This window comes from Phalaenopsis equestris, unplaced genomic scaffold, assembly GCF_001263595.1.
Source record: "Phalaenopsis equestris unplaced genomic scaffold, ASM126359v1 Scaffold000294, whole genome shotgun sequence".
Classification (NCBI taxonomy): domain Eukaryota; kingdom Viridiplantae; phylum Streptophyta; class Magnoliopsida; order Asparagales; family Orchidaceae; genus Phalaenopsis; species Phalaenopsis equestris.
In genome coordinates, this window is record NW_018164736.1 from 609,092 (window position 1) to 619,478 (window position 10,387).

The following is a 10,387-nucleotide window of genomic DNA, read 5'->3' on the forward strand; positions in this document are numbered from 1 at the left end:
CTAATAAGTCCTCAATAACGCTGCAATAATTCTTCGTCTGATTAATGGGAGGTTATTGCGGCATTATTGGTGGGTTATTAAAGCTGATTTATGGGATAATTGCGGGCTTGTTGATGTGGTTTACCGCACGGTGTTATTGGGGAGGTTATCGTGGCATTATTAAAGCGGTTATTGGAATTGTTCTGTGAGGGTTATTGAAACGAGACTGTGGCGTTATTGGATTTGTTCTTCGTGTGGTATTATTGAAGGGTTATTATTGTGTTATTGGGACTTATTGGAGTTATTCAGCGAGGGTTATTGAAGCGAAACCGTGCAGTGTTTATGAGAGGGTCTAGTGTAGTACACGTGGTGGCATATTACTGGAGTCAACAGGCAGAGCTGCGTTCGCACTTCGTATGGAAAAATTTTTTTTGCTTTTTTATTCCTATGAAAGAGTCGTTTTGTTTGGGTTTAGTACGAAGAAAAAAAAAATGGGGTACACTTACCCTTCTCACGATTTTTCAAATAATTTGGGGTTTAAAAGAAGACATATTAGTCCTAACCTCTAACAGTTTCATCTGAAATGCCCCTAAATTATTTGTATGATGGAACTGTTGAATACCATAGTGACTAATGAGAACAAATGAATGTAAGATGTAACTTGGAACCCCAAGCATACTTAGCATAAAAAAATTTAGGGTTTTACTATGATTAGAATGTCGTCACTTAGGATGTAAACATTTAATTTATGGATTAATGTTTTACTCTACTATTTGTTTATATAATGTAAAATTGTATGGATGCAGATTTAGGGACCTTTCAGGGTTAGTTTCATCGTTACTTTGTTTTTCAAGTAATTTTGACTCATTATTGCTATTATTTTGCTATTTTTAAGATATTTATGTGACGGGAAATTATTTTTTAATTAAAAAAATTATTATTTTATATAAATTTATATATTTATACTAACAATATTATTTATTTCTTGGCCTCTAAGTTGGGAGTTGAAAGATGATTTTGAATCGATGCTAAATTGGAGTAACATAAGCCCAAAGTTAACTTATCAATAATATTAATGCTATTCAATTTTTACATAACAATATTTTATGAGAAAAAAAAAAATTATGTGAAAATATTATTAAATGACCTGATTAAGAATTAAAAAAATCTAATAGAATTCCAATTCATTAGAAAACAAAACAATAAATGCATTACCACCAAATTAAATAAAGTCAAATATTAAAAGCGACGTGTGCATGTTTTAAAGAAGGGTCCAAAGAATGCTGGTAATTGCAAGCACACACGGTCCCCCCACATTTTAATTTTCTCCACTAGTCCTGGCTCCACTGCGGTTGCTTTTTTTGTAATTACATAATGACAAAAAAATTAATGATACTATCATATGGCAAAAGAGTACTACACAACTAGTAAGTCTACAAGCTGAAAGAGGAGTCAAATGGTAGCTAGCGCTACAAGGCAAGACTTGATGTGAAATGTTTCCAGCAAAAGAAATGGGTGGATTATACAGAGATTTCGTCCCTAGATATGAAGATAATGATTGTTACAGTTGTGTTGAGTCTGGTAGCAGAAGAATATCTCTGGAGCAAATGAATGTAAAAAGAGCTTTCTTACATGGAGATCTGGATGAGTTATACATGGTGCAACCACAAGGTTGCAAAGTTCCAAGCAAAAAAAGTTTGGTCTGTAGATTGAAGAAGAGCATCTATGGGTTGAAGTCCGCCCCAAGACAGTGCTACAGAAGGTTTGATAGGTTTATGCCAGAAAATGGGTATTTGAAGTGTTTGGCGGACCACTATTGCTTCATCAAACGCTTTGTTAAGTGTTATATCATACTTCTATTGTATGTGGATGGCATGTTGATTGTAAAAGAGGATATGGAGAAAATCAGGGATTTGAAGAAATAATTATCAAGTGAGTTTAATATGGATGATTTAGGTTCAACCTAGAAGTTACTCGGGATGGGAATCAACTAGGACAGGAGTGCAGGAACACTGAAGTTGTCTTAGAGAGAGTATGTTGAGAAGATCCTATAGAGGTTCAACATGAGTGAGGCAAAACCAGTTAGCACTATGTTAGGTAATCACTTCAAACTATCTAAGAAGCTATCGCCTAACTTTAAAGCAAAGCAAGCACAGATAGAGAGAACTCGGTGTGCTTCAACAGTTACAAGTTTGATGTATGCAATGATATTTACCAGGCTAGATATTGCATATACAACGGGAGTGGTCAGCAGGTACATGGACAATCCAGACAGGCATCATTGGGAGGCGGTAAAATGAATTCACAAGTATTTAAGGGGAGAAATTCATAGGGCACTTTGCTATGGAAGTGTAAGGATCAGTCTACAGGATTTTGTAGATTCAGATTTAGCAGGAGATATGATAGTAGGAGAAGTTCAACGAGATATATCCTTATATTGAGGAGCACGGTGGTGAGTTGGGTTTCCATGTTGCAGAAGATCGTTGTCTTTTCAACTACAGAGGCCGAATATGTTGTTATTACTGATGATGGCAAGGAGATGGTTTGGCTACAGAATTTCGTGGCCGAATTGGGCAAGGTGCAGAGGATTGGAGAACTCTACCGTGAAAAGTATGTGTGCAATTTATTTTGATAAGAACGTTGTTGTTCATGTCAGGAGAAAACACATCTAGCTTATGTATCATTTCATTTGATCTCTTTTAGAAGATGGGCTGCTATTTTCGGAAAAGATATACACAGTTGAGAATCTTGTGAATATGTTGACGAAGGTATTGACTATTGAAAAACCGGAGCAATGCTTGGCTTCAATTGGACTTCAAGAAGATTAAGACCTAGGATGAGCCACACCACAGTACTAGACTATAAAGGCGATTCAGATGGAGGTATAAGTACATGGGACCGGTGCTCGATGATGTTGTCTTCAAGTGGGAGATTGTTATATAGAGTGGAGCCAAAACACCTACATGTGTACAGTGCACGTGACACATAAGCGTCGCCCGAAAAGAATGAGGTCGATACCTATGCGCTAGCCATTTGGTGCCTAAGTGTCCCACTTTGTGTTGGGTGCGATGAAGATGGCGTGGAGAAGCCACCTTTGGGAGCCTAAGCAACTAAGTTGAGCATTGCGCGATGTTGCATCCTGAGAGCTTGGCGCTGAGGCCCCAAGCATGGGCACCTAAGCGCCAAGAGCAGTCTTGGGATTTTAGTTTTTAATTTCGATTTCAAGTAGGTTTCATAAGGGGTTTGGTGTTTATTCCTTTTGTATCCTTCGACGAGTATCCCAGGGAAAATGAGAAGTGTCGAAGAGGTGGACTTTAATGATTGGGCATGATTCTTCCATCGAATCGAAGAGAAAAGATTGTGAAGCGAGTCCTGTAAGTTTTCTTTGTGTTTAGAGAGAAAACTTGTGTTAGTTTTTTTGTAAAACATTTTGAATAGATATGTAAATACATAAGAATTGGGTGGTTTGCATGTGAATGCCCCGTAATATTATGATTTATGGCTTCTTCAAATGCTGTGAAGCCTCGCTTATCTAAAACATAAGAACTTTCCATGGTTAATGTGGCCAGAACCAGAATTATGACCTCCAATATCTGAAGTTGTACAGTTATTAGTCCGACTGGTGCAAAGAGTTAGTGTTATCCGACCAACTTTACCTGATTGCAGAAGAAACTGGTTCTGAAACGTCCTAATCGGTGCATCTGAAGTTGTACAGTTATTAGTCCGACTAGTGCAAAGAGTTAGTGTTATCCGACCAACTTTACGCAGAAGAAACTGGTTCTGAAACGTCCTAATCGGTGTAATTTCTGTAGCCTACCTCAAATACTTTTTGGCCCAATGACCCATTAAAAAACAATTAAAGCATGTATTTTAAGTGTCGTATGTATATATAATAATCGTAAATATTTTTTAAAGAAGTCGGCTCAGGAGCAAATGAGTCAACTTGGGCTGGTTTGAGCTTGATGGGCTCAATTCACGGAGTCCTTATCGAGTTGAGCCCGCCTGACCCAAGAGTCGGGTTTGGTTCACTTTACCTCTACCCGACCGCTTCCAGTTTTCCATAAACCGATCAGTCTTCTCTCCCGCTTCGCAGCATTTCCAATTCTGGAACCCTAGCTCGCCGGAGTCGACTCATCGATACCGAAATAGAGGGATAGAGATAGAGTTTTATTCATAATGGAAAGGCTTCACCGCATTTTCTCTGGCGCTGGAGCGATGGGTCATCCGCCCACCGATTCTCCGCTCCTCGACTCATCCGAGCAGGTCTACATCTCATCGCTTGCTCTTCTCAAGATGCTTAAGCATGGTAAGACGATTTAGCGGTAATTCGATTTAATTCATCTGCCAAACATTGATCGGTAGGATCTTGGATTAATCTGTGGATCTAATTACCCTTCCCTTCCTGTTTCGCTGTTTTAGGCAGGGCGGGGGTGCCCATGGAGGTGATGGGGCTTATGCTCGGAGAATTCGTGGATGAATATACCGTTCGAGTGGTCGATGTCTTCGCCATGCCTCAGAGCGGCACTGGAGTCAGTGTTGAGGCCGTCGATCACGTCTTCCAGACCAACATGCTCGATATGCTAAAGCAGACCGGAAGGTTTGAACCGCTTGCCATCATTGCCCCTTCCTTCCTGCAGTTTTTGTTCCTTCTGCGATACAAAATTATAAAATTTAAATGATCTTCATTGGGTAAAAGATGGTAGTTTCGTAACTATTTACTTGCACCTCTCATAGTTTTTCATTTATGAGATAAAAGAAAATGGCCATCTTTTTATTTAAAAAAAAAGATTCTTTGTTAGCAACATTTGCAAGCTGATTTCAAATAAGAGTTTGATCATGCATCACTGAGTAGACCTTAGAGCATAAAAAGTTATCAATATAACTAATTTCTCTAAGATGAGCTTGTTGAATTTGAAAGTTGAGAATTTGTCTCTTATGATAGGCTGTTAGAAGTGGTAAATTGGAATTATTTAGCTGAGCCAAATGCAATGTAGCTTACAATAGCTTGTTCAATTAAGAAGATTGGTGTAGAAGCTTTTGGTTGCTTTTTAAATGGATCGTACTTTAGTAATGATAGTAACTAGTACTTAATAGACTATGGTGGTGTAAGGGGTTGTTAAATAAAATATGTGTTTTAAAGAATGGCAAAAGTTGGATACTAACGATGGATAAAATTATAAAAAAGTTAGAAGTCTTATAAAGGGGAAATGCTAACAAAGCAGAGGCTATAAGTTTTGATTACTTATATAATATCTTTAATATTAAGGGAGAAGGAAAGAGTTATGAAAAATACCTAAGCCAAAAAATAAGAGATCTAAAGACTATGAGCAGGCTAGATGCCTTAGAGTAGAAAATAATATGATATAAGTTGAAAATTAGGTTATTAAGAAAAAATAAAAATTCTAATATGAAAATAAATTAAATGAAAGTTCTCAAGATGAATATTTTAGAAGCCCGTAATAAACAAAATAATGACCTCTGTTATAAATTGATCGACCAAAAAAAATAAGGAAGAAGAAGCAACATAAACATGTGGCTTTAGGTTCAAAGTGATAACTATCCTAGTTTGAAGAGCTTTATAGAATGTCATAATGGTTTGTTTAAGACATTTTCAATAAAATTTGGAGACTGGTAGGATGCTAAGTTATTGAAGAAGAAAAAGAAGAAGTATTTTTGCACTAACATTTAAGGATATAATAGGTGTTTAAGACTGCTTATTATAAGAAATTCAAAATTTTCAATCAAACATAGAAAATTTCCGCAATTTTGAATAATCAAATTGGTTTCATGCTAAAAAGATGTCATGCCAGTGACTTGTGTTAAGAAATTTGATAAAAAATGTGCAGTGAAATGGTCTTCATATATTTTTGTCAACCTTAAGAAGGCATTTGAGCGGGTATTACAATAATTTATGTAGTCTGCATTAATGAGAAATGTGAGTGACAAAGATATGCTAAAATGATTGAAGATATGAGTGATAGAATGTTGACTACTATTTGATGTAGTTTCAAAGTGACCAAAGAGTTTATTGTTACATCGGGAGTACATTTAGGTTCATGTTTAAGCCATGATTGTTTGTATTGGTTGTGGAGAGAGCCACAAATGATTATTGAATTGAAATTCCTTGGTTTTCGTTTGTTACATTTGACGTAGTTGTATTTGATGTAGTATGTACTAAAAGTGGTAGTAAGTTGAGATAATTGATAAATTTTTAAAAGATATTTACTTAGAATTTGTAGAATAATGGCTTTTTTTTTATATTGCAATTTTATGGATATGATGTTATAATTGTCAATCAATATAATAGAAAATAAGTGCTATTTTGGTGCGATAAGCTTAAGTGCCTTGTAATTGTTATACAAAAGAATTAGTATATTGATTTGTATATAACTTCTAGAGGTGAGGCTTGATGGTTAAAATTGGGAGGTGTCTTGAGAGTTTTTTTTTTTTTTTTAATAATTCTAAACACTTTTTTAACATAATTTGACAATTTCTCACATGCTCTAAGGTGTGTGCAAGCTAAGTGGCCTTTCAAACTTTTAACAATATTAGTGGTTCTTTTATCACAAAATTTACAATTTAAATAGAGATAGCCCTTTTTTGCACCTTCTTCCAATACTTTGATGTGATTGTCAGATTTCTAGCTGAAACTTCTCTTTTAGCATAAATGGCTTTTATAATAAACTGGCAATAATAATAGTATTTAAAAAATCTGATAAGCAGACAAAAAAAATCAATGAAAAGAAATAAAATTAATTAAAAGAAAAATAAAATCTAAACACTTAAAAGGACTGAACCCAATTAAAAGAAAATTAAAAGAGAAATTTGTAAAAATAAAACAAAAAACATTTAGAAAGAAAATGAAAGAAGAAATATTTGAAGAAACAAAAATGAAGCAAGAAAAATGAAAATGAAAGAAGTTAAAAATATGAAAAAGTTAGTTAAAAAGAATGAAAAGGTTTACATTAAAAAAACTAAAAAATTATATTAAGGACAAAGATGTAAAAACAAATTAGTAGTAAGTTACAAGTTTTAGGAAAATAAAAAGAAAATAAACAATTATTTAATAGAAAACTACTTTAATAAAAAATGTTAATAAAATATGTTTAAAGTAAAGAAACTGTTGCAAGGGATTAGTTTGTTATTTTTTTGGAAAGGAAAAAATAAAATCTTGCACAACTGTAGTGATCTTTTATCTTACATCAACCTTATGTAGTTAAACATTCGGTTGCAGCCTCAACCCTCTTGTGAGCTTTTTGTCGCTTGCAAATCACCCACCACTTTGTCAATGCGCAACCTCCTCTCTATTGTTTCTTTTTTTTTATGCATATAACCAAAAATTTTAAATCAGACATAACTTGAAAGATCTTTTTTTAATGCCTTGAGGTGTGTGCCTTAGTTAAAAAGATGCAAGCCTTACTCGTACATAAAATTGTACGCCTAGAGACAATTGTTAGGCGCCTCATGGTGAAGTGTGCCTCAAGGCATGTGCCTTAAACGCCTTTTTAAACCATGATATTTTATATTGAGTCTTATTTTCTATTCTTTTAAGAAGAAAAAAATGAGTAGTAACTCATAGCATAAGCCTCTTAGGCATTGCATAAATAATGCTTGTGGCGATATTAAGACCTGTGAGTCATATGCTGCCTCTCTTTTCATGCTCAAGATGTTTTTGCCTTGCCTTGTTGTAAGCCTAGAAAATGGTTCTATAGTAATCAGAAGCACTTTGAGTGTCAAGTCATTAAAATACTCTCTCAATAATGTTGGGTTAAGATTGTGTGCTTCAAACTCTTAGATTTGACATTGGCAGGAGTTTTGTGCTTGGTTATGCTTCTTTATTTCGAAAAAGGATTATAATAGTTTTTTTATTTTTTAAGCCTAGAAAATGGTTCTATAGTAATCAGAAGCACTTTGAGTGTCAAGTCATTAAAATACTCTCTCAATAATGTTGGGTTAAGATTGTGTGCTTCAAACTCTTAGATTTGACATTGGTGGGAGTTTTGTGCTTGATTATGCTTCTTTATTTCGAAAAAGGATTATAATAGTTTTTTTTATTTTTTACTAAATTCTACTTGAGCTATGCTCAAGCCAAGTAAATCGACCAATTATTTTGATCTGAAGATTGGCTTTGCTGTATCAATTTGTGGGGATGCGTGGAATTAATGAGACACTTGAGATGAATTTTTTGTAAAATTATGTATGATTGTGCACAGAATGACTTCATTTCAAAGTGTCTTAGTTTGTTTTATTTGGAACAGTAGGGGTATCATGTATTCCGCGGACTGCTTTATAGAAAACAAACTTTTAAAGTTTGAATAATGGAGATGACTAATAAGGTGTCGTATAGGGAAATAATAATGAGAAAGAATGAGTCTTATTATTGATATAAGTTGCCCAATTTGCTTACGATATATGGAGTTAACACCGTTGTATACTAGTGGAAAGAATTGAATAAGATTTGTGAAGACAGCTTAAAACAGGTAAAGATAAAATTAGTGTATTGTCCATGGTGATGTTGATGAAATGAAAATTGATTAGGTTCTTTCTTTCTAGTTCACTCTCTTAATCCTGGAAATTTGTTGGCTCGTCCAACCATAATTTGATTGTATGATTATTTCCTTGTATAGATTTGAGTAATGTTATCGAGTGTTTCAATTGAATTTTAGCATGATTTGTCTTTTTATCAATTACAATGTTAATTGTCTCGGCGTTTTAATTAGTTGACCAACCGTACAATTCAGCTTTAGTAGTTCATTCTTAAAATTATTGAAGTTTCATCATATCCTTACACGGCTTTCCTTGAATTTTCTTTTTATGCTGTAAATTAAATTTCAGTTTCAGGGGACTTATTTCCATCTTGAGATATATATGACTAGAATTTTTATTTATGATGTTATTGGCAGGCCTGAAATGGTGGTAGGTTGGTACCATTCCCATCCAGGATTTGGTTGTTGGCTGTCTGGCGTTGATATTAACACCCAGCAGAGCTTTGAAGCCTTGAATCCGAGAGCTGTTGCTGTTGTGGTCGACCCCATCCAGAGTGTTAAAGGGAAGGTGGTGATCGATGCTTTCCGTTTGATCAACCCGCAGACCATGACACTCGGGCAAGAGCCTCGCCAGACCACTTCCAACTTGGGACATCTCAACAAACCCTCCATCCAGGTCTCACACCTACCTCACTTCACAATTATTATTTGCCATCTTAATTAATCATCTAAATATTGCATTGATTGTCAGGCACTCATACATGGGCTGAACCGGCACTATTACTCTATAGCCATCAATTATCGGAAAAATGAGCTGGAAGAAAAAATGCTTCTGAATCTGCATAAGAAGAAATGGACGGATGGCTTAACGTTGAGACGATTTGATGCCCATTCAAAAACCAATGAGCAAACGGTGCAGGTAATCAAGCAACATCGGTCAGTCCAATAGGATTGTCATCTTCTTCTTCTTCTGAACCCAACCAAATATATAAATATAACGGATGCATGGTTTCCATTTTTAATTTTTTTTCCCTGTTGCTATATTATTTACTGAGGAGCAGGAGATGCTAAACTTAGCTATAAAATATAACAAAGCGGTCCAAGAGGAGGATGAACTGCCGCCGGAGAAATTGGCCATTGCGAACGTGGGCAGGCAAGATGCAAAGAAGCATTTGGAGGAGCATGTCTCCAATCTAATGTCCTCCAATATAGTCCAGACCCTCGGTACTATGCTTGATACGGTAGTCTTCTAGTCTTCCTACATCTCACCTCACCATTTTGTTTTATGCTTCTCCGGAATCAACTCTTATTGACAGTCTCTCTGTGTATTGTTTACTTCATCAGTTGAATGTCCCCTTTATAATTGTTTGGAACTGCTTTAATTAATAGTAGAGGAGGAGACGTTATTCAGGTTACTTGGGTGTGGCTTTCTTTGTATGAAAGGAGGACTTGTCCGATGCGCTTTTAATAGAATGAATGTGTTGCGACTGCCTTTTGTTTCATGATGATTGCAATGCATTGGAGAATCACTTGTCAAGACCCATCTTTTACTGTTTAAATATTACATAAGTAGGTCCACCGTAATATATTGGGATTGGTCAATGTTAAAATTTGTGGGGCCCACTTAACACTTGACGCCTCATCATCGGACTGCGAATACATCCGGAGTCCTGACCTAATATTTTTTTTCCTTTGTAAGAGAGTTTGGGTTCAACAAAAGCATCAATTAATTAGAGCAACTCGAACCCTAATTTTAAACAAATAAGAATGTCAACCACTTGAATATTCGTGCTGCCAGCTTTAGTGGAAGAAAACAGGTGAGAAGTACACACCGACCAATCAACTTTTTCTTACTTCGATTATTGATTGAATGGCAATTTCTACTCAATGAGAATATCAATCAATATTATATTGATCTGTTC

The 10,387-nt window shown here is 35.3% G+C and overlaps 1 protein-coding gene across 1 annotated transcript; it reads left to right on the plus strand.

Moving 5' to 3' along the window:
• The first annotated feature begins 3,968 nt into the window (after positions 1-3,968).
• Positions 3,969-9,967, plus strand: LOC110025219 (26S proteasome non-ATPase regulatory subunit 14 homolog). The gene is made up of 5 exons (XM_020725557.1): positions 3,969-4,285; positions 4,399-4,576; positions 8,883-9,141; positions 9,217-9,384; positions 9,527-9,967. Exons 1-5 carry the CDS (start codon positions 4,156-4,158, stop codon positions 9,716-9,718), a joined length of 927 nt encoding a protein of 308 aa, XP_020581216.1. The 5' UTR covers positions 3,969-4,155; the 3' UTR covers positions 9,719-9,967.
• Positions 9,968-10,387: the final 420 nt, after the last annotated feature.

Bases quoted from the DNA above. Each gene is read 5' to 3' on its own strand.
- LOC110025219 (XM_020725557.1), top strand. From the start codon at position 4,156: ATGGAAAGGCTTCACCGCATTTTCTCTGGCGCTGGAGCGATGGGTCAT. The intron at 4,286-4,398 runs GTAAGACGATTT...TCGCTGTTTTAG, and splicing joins TCTCAAGATGCTTAAGCATG to GCAGGGCGGGGGTGCCCATG. The intron at 9,142-9,216 runs GTCTCACACCTA...ATTGATTGTCAG, and splicing joins TCAACAAACCCTCCATCCAG to GCACTCATACATGGGCTGAA.